Source organism: Zophobas morio, unplaced genomic scaffold (genome assembly GCF_036711695.1).
Source record: "Zophobas morio isolate AGI-343-1 ecotype UQ-CSIRO unplaced genomic scaffold, CSIRO_AGI_Zmor_V1 ptg000011l, whole genome shotgun sequence".
NCBI classification, from domain to species: domain Eukaryota; kingdom Metazoa; phylum Arthropoda; class Insecta; order Coleoptera; family Tenebrionidae; genus Zophobas; species Zophobas morio.
Window position 1 is genome coordinate 1,896,629 of NW_026972116.1, and position 25,320 is coordinate 1,921,948.

Below are 25,320 nucleotides of genomic sequence, written 5' to 3' on the forward strand. Positions count from 1 at the left end.
CCAATTTCTGCATCAGTACGTACCTATATGTCATGATATAATGCAAATTATAGTCACACTTAGGCTGCTTCGTCAATAAAAGTATTTAGCTCTGCTTCCAAATATCTTTAGAAACACTTTAACTTTGCGCTTTTTTTCGATAGAATCGTCGATGTATTTTTGGACTAAAAAACTCCTGAGAAAATAATCGGATTATTGAACTTTCAAATTTTTATCAGATTTAAGAAATACACTGTTTTTGACATCTTTCGAACAACTTATTGGATATCGGTTTGGCAATTTTGGAATCGTTAATATTAAGACCCACCACTGACCCGGAAATGACCGGCATTCAGGCAAGACTTCTATCATTACGGGTACTAAGACCAAGTAATGATATGCATTGATTAGATTAACAGAACAACTTTCGAGATTCTAGAATTACAGCATACAAATTAGTCTGCTATTATTCTCTAATCTCACCCCATCCCCAAAAGTCCAGCGTAACTACCGACCATTTATCCGCGCATCACATGAAAAGTGACCTACACTACTCTGACCTACTGGTGCTAATCTAATCTGACTGACATGATCAGACTGTTCAAGAAACTTACGAACAATATGACATGTTCCTAACAAAACAGCTTTTTGAATTTTGACAATTATTGAATCATTCAAATGCAAAGACTTTAAATTCTCAACTAAGCTATTTGGAACTACACCTACATTAGAGATAACTAGGGGTAGAATTGAAATTTTTTTAAGATTCAACATGGATTTCATTTCTATCGATAATTGTAGATATTTTGAAATCTTGGTGTCGTATGTTTGAATAATGTTGTTTGTGTTAGGAATAGCAATGTCAATGAGAATGGCTTCGTTCGTGTGTTTTTTGATAAGTATGATGTCTGGTCTGTTAGCTGTAATGTTTAAGTCTGTAAGTATTGTGCGATCCCAGTATAATTTGTATTTGTTATTTTCAAGGAATGGAGACGGAATGTAAGTGTAATATGGTGTCGTATCTTCGATTAAGTTCATAAGTGTTGCTAATTCTTTGTGAATGATTTTGGCTGCGTTGTCGTGTCTAGCTTTGTAATCAGTTTGTGCTAGGATGCTGCAAGAAGAGATTATGTGCTGGATCGTTTCAGGTTTTGCTTTGCATAGGCGACAGCAGTCGTTTTTTATGTTCGGATCTTTGATGATGTATTTTCTATAATTCTTGGTATTGATTACTTGGTCTTGAATAGCAAACACAAATCCTTCTGTTTCGGCATACAAACTTGATTTTTTTAACCAAATCAATGACATCTTCTTATTGACATGATTTTCTTCTAAGTCTTTGTAGAATTTTCCATGCAGTTGTTTTTGTTTTAGCCCACTTATTATTTTATCTATTGTTTGGGGGGTGTGGATTTCTTCGGTGTTCGACAGATTTAAGGGTGTGTGGTTCAAATCTGCTCTTGTGATGGTGCGAAACATTTCATTTCTTTCCGCTCGTTTCAAGAAATACTTCTTCAAATCTGAGATTTGTCTCTGATATAAGTTTTCTAAGTTCTGGAAACCCCTTCCTCCATTCTGTCTTGGTAATGAGAATCTTTCAATCGACGATTTTGGGTGATGCCTTCTATACTGTGTGAAGATTTTCCTTGTTGCGATGTTTAAATTTTCAAGATCAGTTTTGGACCATTTAATGACTCCAAAAGAATATGTTAGCAGTGGAACGCAGAATGTATTTACTGCTTTCATTAAATTTTTTCCATTTAACTGTGTCTTCAATATTAATTTTAATCTCGCTACGTATTGATCTTTCAACTGTGTTTTCGTTTTGGTATGATTGATGTGGGAGGATTGACAGAAACCCAGATATTTGTATGTATCGTTTCGTTCTTGGGCTTCAATTATTTCCTTATTCTGTGTTATATGTGGTACTTGGTGAAACACGCCTTTTCTGATTGCTTGGGTCTTACATTTCTCAATACCAAAGGACATACCGATATCACCGGAAAATTGTTCAGTCAGATTTAATAGGTTTGTTAACTGATTTTGTGTACTTGCATATATTTTTATGTCATCCATATACAGCAAGTGACTTATTCTGTTTTCTCTTTGTTTGTTAATTCTTATATTGAACCCATAATTGCAGCTGTTCAGGATATCGGAGAGGGGATTTATTGCTAAGCAGAACCATAACGGGCTAAGAGAATCGCCTTGAAAAATTCCTCTTCGGATCATTATTGGGTCTGACTGTATTGTTTGTTCATTTAAGGTTATTTGGAGGGTGGTCTTCCAAAATTCCATGGAACATTTGAGAAATGTGCAGATTTTAGTATCAATCTTGTATAATTCCAGAATTTTGCATAGCCAGGAATGAGGGACAGAATCAATATTATTATTGTGACTAATATTATTATTAAAAACAATGCCTTTATTTTCTCTTAGTTCCAGTAGCCCCTCCTTAATGTTGAAATATTTAGAAGTGACGAATAGTGAAACATCAGTTGAGACTCATTTGAAACAAAAAAGTGTTAATTAATGATATTTTGAAATAATAAAAGTTTTGGAATAAAACTTTCTATGATCAAATTACGGCTTGCAAAACAAGGTTTATAAGTAAACATTGTGCAAAAAATTCTTAATACATAATTCAAACTAATATTTCGGTAAATGTCTATAATTTCCATTTAGCATATAAAAATAACAAATATCTTGACGTTTTTCTTTTGTTTCAAAATGTTTTCACATTTTTCACTACAAAATTATTGAAAGCAGTTTACCCGATACCGAGTTACAGTTAAGAGGATGGATCGAATTTATGACGTGCAAATGCGTCAGGCAAAAAATTTATTAAATACTTGTGTGTTGCAATTTACAGTGCTCGGTTGCATTAAAGTATTTCGCTTCATGTCGTGCTTTATTTAAACTTAAAATCTTGCCTATAAAATCCAAACTACTTCACTCATAATCGTAATATATGTATTGTTGGGAAAGTAAAAATCAACAAGAAATTTGATATACTCGAGCAGTCTTTTATACCATCTGCTCTTTAGAAACAATTTTGAGTTTTTGGTTCCTGATTTCTTACTTAAGTTATTATCAACAATAGACTACTCAACAATAAAATGATGTCATTATTACTAGTTCGATGCATACATTTAAAACATGTATTAAAAAAATTTAAATGGCACAGAAATTCAACAGTGTCATGTAAGATTTTTGAAATTTTAATAACTACAATGTAGAATAATTTAAATTTTGTGATTGAAAAATTGTTCACGTCAAAAATATTTTAATAGAGACGAATATTTACGGGTTTTTGTTTGAAAGTAATTTCAGTATTATATTGTACCGTTAACTTTTACTTTCTGTTTTCATGGTAAAGAAATTATAGTATAGTGAACCAAGAGTTATAAGGTTATATGGCCATCATAAAATCATCCCATTGTGTCGAAGTTAAGTTGTTTACAATAGAAAAGGTTTTAGGGTCGTAAATAACGTGTCCACTGCAGCTCGACCGGCTGTTGTGGTTTCATTCAGGGTCGGCTTTCACTAAATATGAAAATCTACCACTCCACTATTTCTTTACTACCTGCAGCCGCTGAGGGTTCCGAAATAACCACTCGCTTTGAAAGCCAGCCCTGTTAAATGTGAGCAAGAAATGTTTAGAAGAAGATTTATTGCCAGTCGGTAAGCTTATTGCGACCCACAGAAAGGGAGTATTTATTTGCGGTCAATTACTTTTACGATGGTCATATAACCTTATACCTTTTGGACAAGTATAATTTTAATTATTTAAAGTATACGGTTGGTTAAGTAATATATGTTAGAAGTTTGGTACAATATTATCGTGTGTAACAAACCGATTAGGAATTTTAATATAAAGTTGCTTTATTTAAGAGGAGATTAATTAAATGTAAGCAAACAATCAAATCATATATTTAATTTCCGGTTTTCAATTTACAATTCCAAGAGTATAAAAATGCATGTTTCTTATTTTAATTTTTCTGTAGTCTGTTAGTGGTTTTATTATACAGTTGATCTGCGGAATTACATTTGCTTTGAAATATTTGGGTTGCAACATAAAATGCTTCTTTGCTATTTATTTTATTATTTGGTTATACTATTCACATCAAGGACGTTATAAATAATACAACATCCATGTTTTTACTATTACATTCGAACGGTTTAAATCATCAAATTTTATAATATATCTCAGAGCCAACATAACAAATCATATATATACTATATATACTTTCAGTAAAACACTAGTAACTATTAATTTGGAAATGGTCTTAAGTCTGAAAAAGTAAGTAAAATTTGAAAGATCTGTAACACTGACAAAAAATTTTGTAATGATGTTAAAGTTGTATTTGATAGTTAAGAAAAACTTCTAAATGTACATTAACTAAAATTTATTTATTCAAATTTTTCAAAACTTTAATAATTCATTACATAATTCTTTAATGAAAAACATGCCTTGAGATGTGATATTTGTTGTGTGTTTTTTACTTGCCGAGGGTAAGCTAAGGAATAAGTATATATAATATAGTTTTGTAAATTTCATTCTACCCTATAAAATTTTATTGACAATAACGGCACGGACACTTCACCCGAATTTGTCGGAGAACATTTAGCAGGTAGTTGCACCTATAAAATCATGGTCATTTCCGTTCGTGAGTAACGATGGTCCCTGTCTGGACCAGGATTATTCTACTTTTTAACATCTGGGGATTACCAGCACGCGACAAGATCAAGTTGTAAATATCTCTTGCTATTGTACTGCTGTCCGTCTCGTTATTGCCAATGAAATTTTATAGGGTAGAATGAAATTTCCAAAACTATAATCGAGTCCATCGGGCTAATTTCCACTTTCATATTCTCTCGACGTGACATGACCTCTAGAGTACGAAAAAATTGATCTCCCGTTTCCGCCTGTCTGTTTGTCTGGTGTATGTATTTTTATTAGACAAGTAATCTCGGAAGCTACTGGACCAATTGTTATCACATTTTGTATGTATATTAAGAATATCATGTAGATGGTTAAAGGCTAACTAAAATTTGGATAATCATCCCCACCACCAATGGGATGACGTCATCTCCAAAATTTATAATAAAAAGTTTTTTTTAATCTCATAAAATAAGATACTCCTGCACTTGTAGTGTGTGAATCCGTATCGAATTTTCACCCTAGACATCCAGAATTTTTGGAAAACATCCAAAACTGAATAACAATATTTTGCAATATAACTTCAAAACTGCAAAACCGATTGCTCTGAAATTTTGTAAATATTATATAGTATTCGTTTACCCCCTGCCAAAAAATTTATCTCAATATTTTGTCCAATAAATCCTATCCAAAATGTGCAAAATATGATGAGCCTATCCTTATGATTTATCATTGTATTAAAAGTTTTATGGATCAATTTATTTTACTGACTATATCGGGGGCAGCTCAGTTCGTTTTCCCGAAAATTTGGCAGTACAATTCTGTTACCATTAGTGTTACACTGCACCTATCCAAAGTGATATACATGTCTTTGCAAAAATGTTGATGACATCATCACAAAATTTTGATAAGGGAAAATTCATTTGGAACGTACGCCCAGCACGCTCGGTCACTATGGTAAACTGTAAAATTTGGAAATATTTCTGCGTTATAAATATCTGCCGATAACCAAGTTTCGGTGAGAGCGACAAAATCATAATTGCAAATGGACATATTACTATGAATTTCGTTAGTCTTCATTCTAAGACCCCTAACATTTTGATTTAGACATGATATATTAGTTATGTAATTGGATGTACAATTTAGTTTAACTTAGGAATACCATTTGGGTAGCGAATTTTATGATTTATTTCTCCATTGCGAACACGCTCATCCATTCCTGTTTAAGCTGTTTATAATAAGATAATTGTTTGGGAGTACGATCAAATGATAGAGATATGTGTCTGAATGATTCCTGGGTTTTTAAAACTTTTGAATTTCGAATGACACTGCGCACATCTGCTTCGTTTAATAAAGTAACACGTAATGGTCTTGGACGTGGCGTTGAGACAACAACCTAAATATTTTTATCCGAGTGTGTACTTTATCAGTTAGAATATTTTAGTAGGACTGCAGCGAGTCAACGAGCCGCCTTTACTCCGCCAATGCAAAGAATATATCATTTTATTATCCTTTATAAAAATAATTCCTTTCTGTAAAACTCGTTTAAATTTGGTACTCCGTATTTCGTTTACAACTCACCATTTAACAATGGAAATTCACAATGCAAAATTTGGATTCTACAATTTTTAGGTAAAATCAATGACTGCAATGAGTTTTATCAAATGCATATTTTATATAAAAATAAAGAAAAATAAGTTTCTTTCTTTTGAAAATATGTATTTAGAAAACATCGAACCAAAACATCAATAACATAACATTTATTGTTCATTATACTTGGTTAACTACTTCACCACGCGATTTCTAATATCGCATCAATTTTTCATTTATTACTTCCCGAGCGTAAGCAAAGGAAGTATTGTAATCGAGTCCGTCGGCCGACTCTCTACTTTTACGTTTTCTCGATCTTTCGTGACCCCTAGAAGACGAAGAAATAGGTCTCCAATTTCCGTCTGTCTGTCCGTCTGTCCGTCTGTCTGCCGTCCCGGATTTTTATTTAACAGATAATCTTCGAAAGTACTGGACCGATTTTTGTGAAATTTTGTACTTATATTAGGAATATCATGTAGATGGTAAAACGCTAACCAAAATTTGTCTAATCATTCCCACCACTAATGCGATGACGTCATTTCAAAATTGTACATAGTAAATGGGTTTTAAATTGTATAAAATAACATAGTCCTACACATGTAGTTTACGACTCCGAATTGAGTTTTTACCCGAAACGTTCAGATTTTTGGAAACAAAATCAAAATTATAAAACAACATTTTGCAATTTAATTTTGAATCTGCTAACCCGAATGTTTTGAAATGTTGCAGATGTTTTAAGGCTATAAAGAGCATCATAAATCTTTAGTCAAAATATATTTGGTTGTCCCCTCCAAAAAGTTGATGACGTCAGCTCAAAAGTTTGCCGAATAAATCCTATCTAAAATGTACAAAATATGATGAATCTGTACTTGTGATATATCACTCCGTTCATATTTTTTGGATTATGTTATTTTATACAATTTAAGACCCATTTACTATGTACAATTTTGAAGTGACGTCATCGCTTTAGTGGTGGGGATGATTAGACAAATTTTGGTTAGCGTTTTACCATCTACATGATATTCCTAATATAAGTACAAAATTTCACAACAATCGGTCCACTACTTTCGGAGATTATCTGTCTAATAAAAATCCGGGACGGCAGACGGACAGACGGACAGACGGACAGACGGACAGACGGACAGACGGACAGACGGACAGACAGACGGACAGACAGACGGAAATGGGAGACCCATTTCTTCGTATTCTAGGAGTCATGAAAGATCGAGAAAACGTAAAAGTAGAGAGTCGGCCGACGGACTCGATTACAATACTTCCTTTGCTTACGCTCGGGAAGTAAAACGGATAACGGTACTGCATTGATTTCTGCTTGGACATGGCGCAAATCAGCACTCAATCTAAACTATGTTTCGCTTCGCCCAAGTGCGACATGCAGCAAATCTGTACCAAACAGCAGAGGCGAAAATCCCTCGGACGCGGCCTGGTCTATGCGGCAAACCAGTTCTCAGGTGACGAATTATTAGTGTCCATGGGAGACTGAGGATCCATGGGTGGGTAACCTTAATTGGGATAAAACTTTAACAGTTTTTAACTTGGTAATTAAAAAGTTCCTGACAAAACTCTATTAAAAAAAGTTGTTGAGTTTGATAACTTCTATAACTGATTAAAATTAATGTACTTATTTCTGAGACACCCTATGTAGTATGTGAACGTTTCTAGGTAATAACTCTACTATCGAGAAGGCTATATGCTTATATCCTATGTGCCTGCATGGGATAATAAACAACATGATTAAATGCGCAAGGCTAGTGGCAATGGTAAATATATGATTCCTGGAACGTAATTAAAGATGCAATTCTGTACTTAAACAACAAAAGACAAGGAGAAATATCATGAAATGATCACCTGCAGACCAGATGTTACAGAGACTGTCGAAAAGTAGGTTGATATATTTTATTCTACAATGATGGACATTAGGGCATGTTACAACTAGAGAGCGGAAAATATGCAGCAAAATTTTGGGAAATATGATCATATGATATGCACTTAATTTATGCAAATATGCAGTAACTTTCTTAATATATGCAGAAATATGCAGTTGCATATGCTCCAAAAATAAAAAAAAAGCATAATAAGCGCACTAAATTTGTTTACAAATTACAAAAACAGGTTTCCCGAGCTTACGTTTTATTGCAAAAAATACATAAATCACATTGCAAAGTGTTTAATTACATCTCACTAACACATAAATCACATTGTTAATGATAATATTCTTATACTAAAAAATAAATATAAACAGAACAAATTAAAAAATAGTAGTAATCGACTATTTAATTTTAAATATTTTTCGAAATATTCTAAGAAAAAGTATTTCCGGTGATTCTAAAGTATAGTCTTTGCCATTTCTATTGAAACACCACTTGTTAATGGTAAATTTGGCAACGTTCATATTCAGACAATTTTCTAACTAAGAGCCGTTGTCAATCAACCGAAAGCTGTTACCAATTGCTAAATTTGAAGCAAAATCAACAGGTGGCGTTTCAATAGAAATGACAAAGACAATATGTATTTGTAAATAGAAAAACTGCGTATTACGTCTACAGCTGTAAAAATACTTTACGGTTTAGAGCAGGCGCGGCAAAACACAGTTCCTTCTTGAAGAATAAGTTGAGGAAAAGGTTTAATCCATAAATTAATTTGAGCTATCTTCGACCTATTGACACACCTGTATCACTTTAAATGCTTTCAAAGCAAATTCACGATGAGAAATAGTAGGATAACGTCCCTTCGACCACCACAAAACATACCATTAATACACTACGTAATTAGGGCGGAATTTACCTGGAAGCATGGCTTAACACCCAGTGGTTTCTCCAAACCATCATAAAACCCAAACCTTTCCTAGTTATTTGCACCTCAGGACAATATTTGCAATATGATTCATGAAATTTCGTCTTTCTAGATAAATTCTGATAGAATGACAATCTTTTTTTTTTCAAATTAGCACAAAAATTGATAAAAATGCAAAATATGAAACCGTTACGTGAAATATGCAGCAGAAGGCAAATATATGCAAATAGGCAATTTTTTTATAGCTGTATTCATTTTTAGTTAGCATAATTCGTTCACATATTAGATATCAAGACTTATATGCAAAAAATAACGGATATGCAAATTTCATAAAATCCGCTCTCTAGTTACAACACATAAGAGCTTATGCATATATATTGAAAATGTAGGTAATTAAAATAAAAACGTAGGGTGTTTTTTTACAATTCTTTATTGTCTCCTAGTAATTGGTTCAGGCCTGCTAGGAGACCTTTCCACATAGTAATAAACAGTGAAAAGTAAAAGTACATTCCGGTCAGTTTGGCCAAAGCTGCGCGAGCAAAAACGATGTGGAAATAAATAGTTTGACTCCAGTTAACATAAAAAAATCAAACGGATGGACACAATATGAACATTTTTGTGTGGCAAGACCAAGAGGGTATGTTTTTGAAAGAAATGTAACTGCATCGCAACTCTCTCTACCATTAAAAGGTTTCGCCTTCAATATGAGACGATGCGGAGGTTGTCATCATCGTATGTATAAGTCAGAAGACAAAAGTTTCCTTAATTATACATGTAATAATACCTTACAAAAATAAAACCTACCTTTTGTAAATAAAAAATTGAAAAAAAAAATCGATAATTCGCACTAGCGCAAAAGTATCGCTAAAATTCGATGTTTATTGATCATCATGCAAAATATAAATGATTGGATACATTTTTCCAAGGAAATGGTCTGTCTAATAAAAATCGACACAGAAGACATACAAACAGACAGACGTAAACGGGAGATCTATTTTTTTCATACTCGGGAAGCAATAATAATACAGACCCAACATTTATAAATTATCCGAGATTATTTGACTGTGCTGCAGGAGTTCAGGGCTGATAGAGGTTTATCTTTTAAAGGAGACCACCAAATTTGTTTTTGTTTATGAACCCAAGAATGTTCTAATTTTCTTCGATTCGCCTAATTTTTCGTCAATGCGCTCAAACTTGTTAAATACGCATGTGCGACCGTAGTAATAGATTTAAATGGTAAATGAACTCATCTTAGCAGAATTATCAAAATAAATTATGACGCAAGTTCTTCACTCTAAAACAATTAATAAGAGATATATTGCCCAACTGGTTCAATTCAATTTTCAGTAAACTGTTTTTACTTAAATTATTCAAGCATAATTTTCGCTCATTAATGAGGTCTCGCTATCTACAGATCTCCCTCTACTCATAAAATGTCACCCGTCGTACGAAAAATCTTCCTCCAGTTCATGCCAAAGCTTTTGATTATGCGTAGATCAACTTACACCCTACCTGAATACGATGATACCCTTCCGCCCCGAGGGTACAGCAACGAAATAGAAATGCAGTAAGATAGGGAACCGCATATTCCATATTTTCTTATATGCCAATTTTTAGCTTGAATATGCGTGAGCCCTTTAACACCGACTTCAAAATAACCACAAGAGAACCGAGCTTTATTTTACACAATACGGATGATGATGGAAAGATGAAGGCACATTCTTCGAGTGAGAAAGTGGAAAATGGATATTGCGAATACTAACGTTTTTGTTTTAGTGACTGCTTCGTCAAATATAACTCCGAGGACTCTGTCAGCTAATGTCCTTTCGGCTCTGCAGGGTGTTAGGTTTATTGCGCAACATATCAGAGATGCCGATAAAGATAATGAGGTAAATTGTGTTTTATGCCGCCATTATTTTTTCCAACTTATACCTGTCAAGGGGGTGCCTATCAATTCTTGTTATTTTTATGTAGCGCCAAATCCATTACGGTAATAGAATAGGCGAAAGTGGGGTTGCAAGAATACGCACTGGTCACAAGGATGTATGTTGCTGAAATCTAACCACAATTGGCAACTTTTTGCAAGCTAACTACTCTATGAAAATTACGTATAAAAAAAATTGGAACGAAATAGAAAATACGTGGCCAAAATAAATGTCTGTTTTTCTGAATAATATTGCCTGCTGTAGACGCCCAGATACCCAAGGAATTGTGTATCATTAATTATTGGTGGTTTAAAAACTTACTGTTTACATTACCTCTGAAAGTGCACAGACTTTCATTTGCTATTGTTCGTTTCTCAGTGGTTTCCGGAGTGATGGTGGAAAGCTATTTCAAAAATGTTTCCTTAGCTTTGTATTAAGCAGATAGTATTGAAATTATACCTACGTATAACTCCAGGTAAGAATTTTTTCCTACATTTATTATATTACAATTATTGTTTGTACGTTACATTAAATACAACATCTTTTACGAGTATAGTGTTGTAAATTTTGCCAAGTTGGAAACAGTTTTAATAATAATAATATGTTCTTTATTGTCCAACAGAATTTACCACTTATAGGACAATATTAATAACAATATACAGTGTGCTTAACAAAGTAAAGTTAAATAAATAATATTAACACTAAAAAAATCAAAATACACAACAAACTTATAAGTGACCCTAACAAAATATATCATCTATACATTATCTACAGCGTTGCACGTGACATGAATCGGTGAACGTTGTAAAACATTTGTTCTCGCCGTTGGCAACTGAAAACTTGCTTCATATCTTGATGTTAAACGTGGCACATAAAATGGTAATTTAGAAAGTAAAAATTGGTCTAAAGAGTTTAGACACTACTTCCCTCGCTGTCGGGAACGTGACGACTGCAAGCCTATTATGTCTTTTTTCGTATTACATTTTTGTAATTCTTGATTTAATCAATAAAATTAAATGACTCAGTCATTAATTTTTTTCAGACACCCTGTATAAGCATATCTAAAAATATTAATGCAGTGATAAATCACAAGTGTAGACTCATCATTCTTTACACATTTAGGCATTTTTTCAGCAAAATTTTGCGGTGGCGTCATCAAATTTTTAGGAGGAATGAGCAAATACATTTTGATCAAAATTTTACCATGCTTATGATAAATTTAAAACATCTCCAAGATTTCAAAGCATTCGGTTTTGTAGTTCCTGATTAAATCAATGAAATAAATTCACACATTCATTAATTTTTTTGAGTCACCCTGTATATGCAAATCCAAAAAATATGAATGGAATGATAAATCACAACTACAGACTCATCATATTTTGCACATTTAAGATAGGATTTATTCAGCAAAATCTTGAGGTGACGTCATAAATTTTTTTAGAGGGGGATGAGCAAATACATTTTGACTAAAAGTTTACCATGCCTATGATAACTTTAAAACATGTCCAAGATTTCAAAGCATTCGGTTTTGTAGTTCCTAATTAAATCAATGAAATAAATTCGCACATTAATTAATTTTTTTGAGTCACCCTGTATATGCAAATCCAAAAAAATATGAATGGAATGATAAATCACAACTACAGACTCATCATATTTTAGTTTGGTGACCCTTAAATAGTGTGCTTTTTTATTTGAGTACTTAAATTTATGAATATTTACATAGATCAGTCTGTCTTAATTTAACATAATGCTGTCTGTGTGTGGGAAGTGTCTAGGGGTAATTAAAACCCGCACCTCACCTGTCTATTTAACGTGTTCAGGTACTTGCAATAAACAGTTCCATTATAAGTGTGTAGATGTACCTCAGAGTTTACAAAATTAGTTAGATAGACTGGACTCAAACATTTAAGGCGTTTATGGCTTTGACGTTTAAAGTACTTTACAGCCGACCCTTCATAAAACTTAGTAAATGTAAACCATGCCACGTGCCAGGGACGGCCGAGACGCGAAGGACCGGACTAAGAGTAATATAACAGCAATATGAATGTACCCTCTGGATTTGAAAAAAAGGACGGTGACATCGTCAAAATTATTTGATTTATCAAAAAACTTGGTGGACCAGTTTTCTATGATTGCGATCGTGATCGTACTTATTAAAGATTTTATGTTTTTTGCTTTCAGTATCTTAATAATATTTTCAAATGTGCAGAATAATGATTAAATAATTAAGGTACGGAAGAAACGTTAAAAACAAAATTACTCTTAGTCCGGTCCTTCGCGTCTCGGCCGTCCCTGGCACGTGGCATGGTTTACGTTTACTAAGTTTTATGAAAAGTCGGCTGTAAAGTACTTTAAACGTCAAAGCCATAAACGCCTTAACTGTTTGAGGGAACTCTATATGCAGAGATATGCACAACTAAATTTATTTACAAATTATAAAAACAGGTTTATCGAGTTTAATTTTTTTAATAAAAAATACATAGATAAATAAATTTTTTAAAAGTTAAGAGGGGCAATTCTGAATCAAAGTTGTTAAATTTAAAGGGTGTTAAATTGCAAATTTCCATAGTAACGGGTTAAATTCGTAAATCTGATTGGCTGTTTATTTTTTAACAACCTTTAAATTTTAACAGGTTTGATTCAGAATTGGGCCTATTGTCTTACACTAAATAGTGACAAATAAATAAAAAATAATAAGAATAGGCCATTTAATTAGTACTTTTGTAACAATTTATTTTTAAATACTTTTCGAAATATTGTAGCAAAAAATTTTGCCGGTGATCCGAAAACATATATTTGTAAATAGAAATGCGGTTTGTAGCAGACGCTACAAAACACCGTGCCTTCTTGAAGTATAAATTCAGGAAAAGATTTAATCTATAAATTAATTTGAGTTATCTTCGACATATTGACACACGTGTACCGTTTTAAATGCTTTCAATGCAAACTCAAAGTAACAGGACAACGTCTCAAACATACTTTTAATACACTTAAATAACGGACAAAAGTTACTTTGTTTTTACCTAAAATAAAAAAAATCGAAAGGCGCAGTTGTCGGTAAATGCAAAACTCAGTCCTGCCCTGTGCTTTTACCAGAAAAGGTCTTTTCAGGTAGGTATCGGTGAGCGGGTTTAAGACATCCGGCTGTGACGGCCTATTGAATTATAATGGGAGTCAAATTGGTGTGAAGCTATAAACGCCTTAAATGTTTGAGTCCAGTCTATCATATCGGGTTTAAGTTGGAAATGTTCAGATTGCGTACAAAAATGATTCTGTCTTGATTTGGATTCAATAAATACATTCTTAGCTAAAAAATTTGATGATATGGTAGGAAGCCTAAAGGATGTCTTTTCTGAGTTAAAGGTGGATCTTATTAAAGCAATAGAAACCAGTGTTAAAGAAAATGAATTTAAACCAGTAACTCGCTTTGCTGATGCTGTTAAAAATAAAACTAAACCGGTTATAATCATAGAGCCTAAGAATGTACAAAACTCTGTTAAAACCAAAACTGACATCGAATCAAATATTGATCCAGCCATCGATGATCTGCAGATATCGAAGGTAATTACTACTAAAAATGGTGGTATGTTAGTTGGTTGCTTGTCAACGGAACAGACATACAGATTCAAACAAATAGCTGAAACGAAACTTGCTGACTCCTATAATATATGTGAGGCTAAAGGCTTGTGTCCGCAGGTAAAGATTGTCGGATTTCAGGAAATGTATCAAGAGGACGAATTTTTGGAATTAACGGATCGAATCAAAAAAGGAAACAACTCAAGTTTCACTCCAACTCCGAATGTAAAATATTGAAATTTTGGTCAACTAAGAAAAAAGAAACTGTGTTTCAGGCACTTGTACAAGTTGACATAAAATCGTACGATAGACTATTGGCGGCTGGTAGTGTATTTGTTGGGTATAATTTTTGCAATGTTTATGATGGCATGGAAATTGCTCGGTGCTTCAATTGCAATAGCTATGGCCATACTTCACGCAGCTGTAAAGAAAAAATGTCATGCCCAAAATGTAATTTGGAGCATAGTATTAGGGACTGTAAAGCAGAAATTTTGAAGTGTGTCAACTATGTACGTCAGTCAGAGAAAGAGCTAGTGGCACTAAATACTAATCATGCTGTCTGGGACTATAATTGTCCTATGTATAAATCAGCACTTCAAAAGCTCAAAAATGATATTTTTTCGGAATAGCAAGTATCACAAACAAGCCCTTCAAAAGATAGTTCATCCTCACAAACTGTGAATTTTGATAAATCCATTTATTTTTATTACCAAAATGTAAGAGGAATCAATACTAAATTGAGTAATATTAATATCCTATTATTTTCAGATACTGAACTATGATGTCATTACTATCACGGAGACCTGGCTGAATGAGGATGTAGTAAACAGTGAAATATTAGACGTCAATAGATATAAGGTTTTTAAATCTGATCGTGATCACTCTATTAGGCAAATTAAGAGAGGTGGAGGGGTACTATTAGCAGTCAAAAAAAAATGTAAAAGCTGTTAAGTAAATATTTGTGAGGTGTATCATATGGATGAGAATATACAGCACATTGATGTATTATTTGTAAAAATTTTTGTGAGGTTTCGGTATATTATTATCTGTTTAATATATATACCTCCATCTACTAAATCCAATGAATATGACTTATTCTTTGACTTTTTAATATCCATTCATGAACTATATGGGTCGTCAATTCTGATATTGGGAGACTTTAATATTCCTGATTATGTATATTGGTCAGAACATGTCGGGACAGCAGCATGCTCATTCCTCCACTTTTAAAAGTTATCTTTCTTTTTTGAACTTCTTCAGCTTGAATCAATATAATAAGGTATTAAATGTGAACAATAGAATTCTTGACCTAGTCAGCATGGTTTTGTTTCAAAAGCAACGATGGATTTTCAATTTGTGGAAACTAACAGAAAGAGAAAAAAACTGTATTGTGGGGGCTTTTTCTACACCAAAGATAAGCGAACGGACAGTGCAGAATATTGGCCAATGGGTTAATAAATGCAAGGGGCGTGCAACCATTAATAGCGATGGTGGAATAACGTTGAATGGTGTGCATAATCACGAGGGAAACCCAGCAAATTTGGAAGTCGCGGAGGCTGTTGGCACTATAAAAAAACTGGTCCAAAGAGTTTAGACAGTACTTCCCTCGCTGTCGGAAACGTGACGACTGCATGCCTATTATGTTTTTTTTTCGCAGTGGATTTCAAAGAATTCGGTTTTGTAGTTCCTGAGTAAATCAACAAAAACAATTTACGCATTTATTATTTTTTTTGAGTTAACCGGTATATGCAAATTCAAAAATATGAATGGAATGATAAATTACAAGTACAGACTCATCATATTTTGTACATTCTAGATAGGATTTATTCGGCAAACTTTTGAGCTGTCGTCATCAGTTTTTTGGAGAAGATAACCAAATATATTTTGACTAAACATTTATTATGCTCTTTATAACCTTAAAACATCTGCAAGATTTCAAAGCATTCGGTTTTCTAGTTCCTGATTAACTCAATAAAATAAATTCACGTATTCATTAATTTTTTTGAGTCACCTGTATATGCAAATCGAAAAAATTTGAATGGAATGATAAATCACAAGAAGAGACTCACCATATTTTGTACATTTTAGAGAGGATTTATTCAGCAAAATTTTGTGGTGACGTCATACATTTTTTAGGGGGGACGATCAAATACATTTTGATCAAAAATTTACCATGCTTATGATAATTTTAAAAACATCTTCAAGATTTCAAAGCATTCGGTTTTGTAGTTCCTGAGTAAATCAGTAAAATAAATTTACGCATTCATTAATTTGAGTCACCCTGTATATGCATATCCAAAAAATATGAATGGAGTGATAGATCACAAGTACAGACTCATCATATTTTGTACATTTTAGATATGATTTATTCGGCAAACTTGCTAGCTGACGTCATCAATTTTTTGGAGGGGATAAGCAAATATATTTTGACTAAACATTTATTATGGCATTTATAACCTTAAAACATCTGCAAGATTTCAAACCATTCGGTTTTGTAGTTCCTGAGTAAATCAGTAAAATAAATTTACGCATTCATTATTTTTTTTTAATCACCCTGTATATGCAAATCCAAAAAATACGAATGGAGTGATAGATCACAAGTAGAGACTCATCATATTTTGTACATTTTAGAAATGATTTATTCGGTAAACCTTTGAGCTGACGTCATCAAGTTTTTGGAGGGGATAACCGAATATATTTTGACTAAAGATTTATGATGCTCTTTATAGCCTTAAAACATCTGCAACATTTCAAAGCATTCGGGTTAGCAGATTCAAAATTAAATTTCAAAATGTTGTTTTATAATTTTGATTTTTTTCCAAAAATCTGGACGTTTCGGGCGAAAAGTCAATTCGGAGTTGTAAACTACATGTGTAGGACTATGTTATTTTATACAATTTAAAACCCATTTACTATGTACAATTTTGAAGTGACGTCGTCGCATCATTGGTGGGGATGATTAGACAAATTTTGGTTAGCGTTTTACCATTTACATGATATTCCTAATATAAGTACAAAATTTCACAACAATCGGTCCAGTACTTTCGGAGATTATCTGTCTAATAAAAATCCGGGACGGCAGACAGACGGACAGACGGACAGACGGACAGACGGACAGACAGACGGACAGACAGACGGAAATGGCAGACCTATTTCTTCGTCTTCTAGGGGTCATGAAAGATCGAGAAAACGTAAAAGTAGAGAGTCGGCCGAAGGACTCGATTACAATACTTCCTTTGCTTACGCTCGGGAAGTAAAAACGGGCACAATCCGAGAGGGATGCTCCGCGAGCCATTGTATCTCGTGCAGTTTCATCCCTTAGTGAGACTACATCCAAGATGCTACCGACGGTGAGCAGTTTAAGGCGTTCCATTCGCCATGCCCGCGAAAAGGAAAATTCGGATCCGTCAGTGCCTTTGTCATTAAGTGAATTGACAATTCCGCCACAGTACCAAAATACCGCGAAAGGCGACAAATTCCTTCTCTATGATTCCAAAGATGATGACCGAGTCCTAATCTTTGGGACCAAAAAAATCTAGAACTATTGTCGAATTCTACTACGTGGATGATGGATGGTACGTTTCAGACCGTGCCGGCCCTATTCTACCAACTGTACACAATTGAAGGAGAAATCCGGGATGCGTACTTTCCGTTGGTGTTCGGCCTTCTGCCTAAGAAATCCGAAGCCATATATGTGAAATTTTTTGAAAAAATCCGTGAATTCTTAGTAAATCCAAAAGTCAAAGTGATAATAACAGATTTTGAATTTGCTGCGATTAAAGCATGTTCGCTCTTATTTCCATCGTCCACAAATGGTGGCTGTTATTTTCACTTTCGTCATTGCATGAGGAGGCAGCTGCAAACCGGGGGTCAACAAGCCCGATATGACGGGGACAGAGATTTTCAGTCGTTCGTAAAAACCATAATGGCAATCGCCTTCGTCCCAGTAGAGCACGTTTTTAAGGCATTCGAAATAGTTTGCGCTACAGCCGACATCCCAGAAGAAACCCAATCAATCATTACATATTTTGAGAACACTTGGGTTGGCCGAAGGATGCCGAGGAAGGATCCTAAATTTAAGCAGATTCTGTGGAATTTCTTTGATTCAATTATCAAACATTATCCAAATACCAACAATTTCGTTGAAGCCTGGCACAGAACCCTGCATAATCAGTTCCACGCCAAAAAACCATCGATTTGGAAATTCTTGGAGGGACTTTTGCGGGAACAATCGCTTACAGAATTTAAGATCAATCAGTCCAACGCTGGTAATCAAGAACCGCAAAGAAAAAAGTACAAAGATAAAAATAAAAGATTGCAAGTCGATTTCGAGAGGAATATGAAGATACAGAAGTGTTTCTTATTAACCATTTGAAAAATGTTGCTTTAAATTTATAATAAAGGTCCCTCGTTCTTGTTCGTTAATTCGAAATTTTGCATCTTCTATAATTTATATTCGATATTTTGTAGTTTAGATATTTTGTCGTTTCGATAAATTATGTTTCGCTATTTTGTCCTTTCGATAATTTGTGTTTCGATAAATTGTACTTTCGACAACTTGTGTTTCGATAAATTGCAGTTTCGATATTTTCTTTTTCGATAAAATGTATTCGATATTTTGTTTTCGATAATTTGTGTTTCGATAAATTTTCCGCCACCCTTTTTTTTAAGCTGTGTAACTGCGGACATAATTGTTAATAGTGTATAATGTATAACTGGAATTTCAGAAAGTAGGTATCAAAAATGTGACATGTAAGTAAGTAAATGTCAAATATTGAATTTTTGGATATTTGTCCGCCTCTTGAACGTAATATACAGGGTATTTTTGAAATACATGGAAACTTTTTTTAAGGTAATTGGTCATGATGTAGAGAATTTATGCATCAAATATTGATCTAATAAAAATCCTTTAGTTTTCGAGATAAAATTGATTGAAAATCTGTTAAAATTTGCGTGTGCGCTACTGATTCCAAAAATGTTAAAGGTAAATTTGATCACTAGAGTAATTTAAAGTAGGTAAAATTGTTGCTTGTTAACATGACAATACATTCATTAGCCCATCATTTTTTGACGTTTTTGCAATTTTTTGGAAGAACAAAATGAATTTTTCTAATTCTGAAATGACTGACATGGTTCTGATGTATGGACAAGCCTTAAGAAACTCCTTGGAAGCTCGACGTTTATACCAAGAAGCATTTCCCGAACGAAGATTGCCAAATCATAAAACATTTGCTAACGTTGTTCAGCGTCTACGAGAAAATGGGAAATTTCAACCTCGTTTTAGTGATCGTGGTCGTGAAAGGACAGAACGGACACTTGATGCCGAAGAAGAAATTTTGAATGTCGTTGAAAACGATACAGGTATTAAGCATTAGACGATTGTTTTACCGAGTGGGAGTTTCACCTTTTGTGGTGTGGAGAACTCTACATGAACAAGGCAACAATCATTGATTAGACGTGCGGAAGCGTGTATACGAAATGGTGGTGGACATTTTGAAAACTTGCTCTAGTTGCATACGGTACGTTTTGTTTCATTTTATGGTTGATTAAATTATGATTTTGAAGTTTTAATTGTCAGTTCATTAATTATTGTCATTGTTTATTTGTTGCTAGCAATAAATTAATAGCAACAGTAGTTACACCTCGGCAGTTTTCAGTTACTAGGTTTCACATTTTTTCGTGAAACCATTATTTATCAGTGGAGGAATGAATGTTTGGATAGGGGTTAATTTTCCTTTCAAAATTTTACTAAAACAACAAACGTTCATTTGACTTCTTAGGTTCCCTACATTCACCAGATTTTTTGTTTCCATGTATTTCAATAACACCCTGTATGATTAGGAGACTAAATAATTGTGGTTACTTTACGACATGTTCCGACTTTATTTAACGTCATCATCAGGTTCTTATATGTTCAACAAACTAGTAACATGGAACTTGACACTTGAAAGAAAATAATGATAAAATTACAATCAAAATTAAAATATCCGAGATTAATACAAAATGGTGTTACTGTTTATACATTTTTTTCCCTTTCTCGGAATAAAGTCGAAAATGTGATGGTTTTGTGGTAATCTGGTTAATTTCTTTTTGAATCAAGGAGAAATGACACTAAAATTGGTGCAGCACTTTTAAATCTCTTTGAAACTGGTTCGACAGATTAACACTCAAAATAATATTTACAATGAAGCAGATATAAGAATAAAAGTTTAGGTAATAATTCAGGGAATAAATAACATTACAAGGATTAATTTCTACGTTTTTTGGTTACGAAGGGATTTTTTAAAAGTTTGAAAATAATCAGAAAATTAGTTAAATAAATACCTACCTGCATTAAACTGTATTATACTATCGTTTAGTAAATATATCTTGTCTATAATGCCTGATTTTGTAAATGAATAAGAGAATAAAACATTTTCCCTTCTTTTCCTTTAAACTCGTTTCAGTCATTTACGAACAAACTATTTGTCAATTGTTTGCGCTTTCTACACGAACATGTCTTAAATAACCACCAAAAATCGAAGATCACTATAAAGACGAGTAGATTAGAAAACTGTAACAACAAAGTTCAGAAAGGCAAGCGCAGCAAATTTCATTAACTATTCCCTCCAATTCTTCTAACTTTCGGTAACCCTTTAAGCCGTATAGTTAAAGAGGTTACGTTTATTCACCATTCCAAAATTTTAATATACCACTTTCTTGTTAGCACTATATTCGAGAATACGTGTTTTTTACGCTCTAAAATTTTTTAATGCCGATGCATGTGTCCGCAATTCTTTTCAGAGGAAATTGTGAAGTGTTAAGCATTTGTAATAATCATAAATCATTTTGTGTAAGGCAAATAACTATTTTGTTCGTTTTTTCTTCACTTAGAACCTCATCCCTTGCATCATCGCTGTAATTTTTCTCTGACCGCCGCGCTTTTAAATTCAAAGCTTGCGAACCAATTTTGGTAGAGCGTGCGTAGTAGCGTGAATACCGCTTGAAATCTCGGGACACCGACTTCAAAGTGCCGACAGCTGAGTGAACTATCTGGTATCCGTAATCTGTGGCAAGGGTAACAGTATATGCAACCTGGAGATTGCCTATGTGTTTGTTGTATTGCATATAATATAGAACATCGGAAGTTTTATTTTTAAGTTTTTTTTACACAATTCACACAAAACCTTTGTAAATTATACACCAAAACCTTCTTTGTGAATTACTCTATCTATTAGTGAAAACCGAATGAAAATTTATAGAGTAATTTTTGAGATTATTGCGTTCAGACAGATCGCCAGACCCAGACAGACAGGGAATTTTGTTTAAGCACAGTATAGAAATCAATCAATAGGGACAACTCGCTATTTTTACTGACGCGTTTTCATGGGTGGTCGTTTGTCTTGTGACCGTATGAGGGCGCGCAACACAAGGTACTTCTCTTTCTTACGCATTGGAACATTGAACGGCAGTACTTTGGTTATTTAGTGACTTTAATGAGAGATATTTTAAATTTGTCAGTTCAGTTGCATTGGTTTTGATGGTTTATTAAATTATTAATTCAGTTAAATGTAATTTTCACAGAGACGTTCTAAAAAACATTCTTCATGTTTTGACGGGACCATTGTTTACTATTTAGTTTTTTGTAAAAAAAAAATAAAATGTATGTTAGCGTTTGCTAATAACGTTGAATTTTGCAACCATCAAGACATGGAAAATAAATTAATAAAACACAAAATCGTTATCACCGAAGCTAGGTCAAATCTTAATTTCAGCACGGCATCGCTTTGTAGGGCACTTAATTTATTATTTTTATAACAGACTGTGTGGTTTCTAAGATCAACTACAAAATGTTATTGTTTTTACACTATTTTTAATTCATTTGCGATTGTGATAATTTTTAAATTGGGTGGGCGACATCTAGAAATAGTTTAGGCAACGACCACCGATGACGGCTTAAAATTCGGGTCCCTACTGATTGATTTCCCAACTGTGGTTTAAGTATCCCATGTATTTGTATAGATAGGTCACAGGATAGGTACAGAAAAATATTATAAACCAACGCCGTAGTGTCTTAATTTAATGCGTATAGAATAATAGACCCACCTAACTATGTAAAAAAAATACATCCAACCAGATACAATGACAACTTATAAAGAAGAGGAGTTCCAATTAAGAAATTTTTAACAAAGTGAACTGCATATCAAAGGTAACGGTTAATGTAATAGCTGTTTATGTTACAAGTTACAAGTAAATAATGAATAGCTTTATTGGACGCGCCCTTTATGGTCAAGCTAGGTTGCTGATGAGGCTAATAAAAGGGCAAGTCCAATAAAAGGCATTATTTACGTGTGACATACATAGCTTTATGTTCAACTAAATCATAATCACGTCAATTATGATACTATCCAGTCTATAATTTACCTCATTATTGTACAAGTACAATAAAAATTGTGTTTTGGACTCCAGTGGTGCCAACTGTCCATAATTTATCACTTTGTTGGACATATCTCTGGTTGGACTGCAACACAATTCATATGACTGTAAAAACGACAGCGCCTACTAAACATTATTAACAGTTTTAAAGTGGTGAAAAAGTTGCAAAAAAAATTCTTCTATTGAGTCAAACATCAAGCTATGTAAGTCCCACGTACATAATGCCTTTTACTGGACTTGTCCCTTTATTAGCCTCGCGGGCAAGCTCGCTCGGCCATAAAAGCGCTCATCCAATACGCTATACATTCTTTATTGGTAATACAAATAGCTATTACTTGTATTTGTCCAGACTTTAAGGTTTTAACATTGTACCTTATATTCGGACTTTTTAATTTCTTCATATATTTAGTGCTCAATTCTTGTAATCATCATAATTAATAAAATAGGATAAAAGGTCATTTATAACGTCCATCTGGATCGTGAAAGTGGTGCAGTCGGTGGGATTTTGCAAAAAATTTGCAAGACGGAAAAAATTCTCAAATTCGAATTTGAGCGAAAAACGAACCTTTTCGACGTATTTCATCGTATAGGAGAGAAGCAGTAGAACGATTCTTGAACACTACTCAGAAAGAAAGCGAAGGGAAGGTGAAATCGAACATTCTGAAGAAAGACGAACACTAGATTCTTGCGTTCCGTATTCCAAGCTCCATGAAAAGCTTTGTGTATTGATGTAAATATTTTTTAGAAAATTGGATTCTGATACATAAAACTTTATTACGGTAAATGACAAAAGGGTGTACAGATCGTTAGTTACCTTTGCTGTGCCCAAATGATTGTAGAATACGCCACTATGTTCATGAAAATGTTCTATTTTATATGGTTTGCATGAGACGAAAAAGGCAAATATGACGAAAGAAAAAGATAAAGGGAGGACAATTACTCATTTCAGGAATTTCCTAAAAAAAGATGTTTTAGTAAATTAAAATGAATTTTGCAAATTTATTTGGTTTATTTTCGATTTTAACGGTGTGATTGTCATTCACTTATCCTATTTTAAATGGACCTTTGTAGTTCAGTTGAAGTTCCCGATTCAGATTGGGTTTTTTCTCTTTATTTAACACATAAACCAAATCGTTGATTTAAATTCTTTTGGATGTACGTACATTTCTGTCGTGATAGATTTTCAATTTTACTTTTAAAACATTTAAGAATGTTTTCGCATATCCCCATATATATATTTCCCAAAGACTGGGGAATGGCATATGTCCTTTCACACGCCTAGCTACTTACACTTGAGCGAAACAAATCTGAGATTATCACAATCGCAGTCAAAAACAAAAACCACATGTCTGACTCAAAAAGTATATTCATTTGGGGTTGATTGGTTGGCTGAGTTTCTTTCGAGAGGGTGTAACTAAAAAGGCCTTGATAAAGATTCCAGTTTTAAAACGGACGCGAACTGAATAAGACGACTTTAACAGTTCCGTGATCGTGTGATTAAAAAGTGTTGAGGTGAGTGTCATCGGCTCTTGAGGGTGATATGATGTATGCGAGATTTCACAATGGTGTAATCCCTACTGCTAGTCGTCATTAAATCTGATTGGATAATCGGCAATAATTCGGTGAGTCCGTTCCTTATCATTACTGCTGTGTTTGACCTGATTATTATTGATAAGTGGTACCGAGTCAGTTGTTAAATAATGTTAACAGAACTTGAGAGAAATGGAGAATGTAATAATTGATGAAATGAGTCTTGACATGTCGAGCTAATTTAATTAGCTGTCCGTCTTCCTGTGTTACCTCACTGACAACTTAGGGTAGTAAGTGGGGCCAGTGAAGGCGCGCACTTTTCCCCCTTGCCATTGCACAGTCCGGTACTACCCGTTTTAGTGTGACTATCTGTTGTAGCGGATAGTCTTCTGTTGTTGCGGGGGAAGTGTCTGTTGTAGCGGACAGAGTTGTCAGTCGGACATCTTGCGCGTCTTCAGTTTTTCCCTTGATATCCGTGGTCAGGGCCGGCTTAACACGGTAAGCGAAAGATGCACCGCATCGGGGCACCCATAACAAGGGGCGCCGGGCGGCGGGCGCCGCCTATGCTTTTGTGTTAACTCCATAGAAATAAATTAATAGGAGTATTAGATTTGCATTGACTCACTGCGCACAAAATATTATAGCCGGAACAGACAAAGGCGCCCATCGAAAACTTTTCAGAAAAAACTACATTTTAACATTCCACCATGGGGAGTGGTTCACCAAAATAGGTCATAAGAAGTCAATTCCTGACACTTTCTGACTGTAATAATTGAAAAAGAGTGTGCTTTTGGGTTGGGTGATTGGACCTTTAGATCAATACCGACAAAA

General features: G+C 33.9%; 1 protein-coding gene across 1 annotated transcript in view; it reads left to right on the top strand.

The window, feature by feature from the left end:
* Positions 1 to 25,320, top strand: part of LOC135126637 (acetylcholine receptor subunit beta-like 2) — a 74,944-nt gene that overhangs the window by 34,838 nt on the left and 14,786 nt on the right. The window contains exons 7-9 of the mRNA XM_064052675.1: positions 10,458 to 10,610; positions 10,661 to 10,770; positions 10,820 to 10,932. Coding sequence (XP_063908745.1) covers positions 10,458 to 10,610; positions 10,661 to 10,770; positions 10,820 to 10,932 — 376 coding nt within the window. The remainder of the gene's footprint in view (positions 1 to 10,457; positions 10,611 to 10,660; positions 10,771 to 10,819; positions 10,933 to 25,320) is intronic.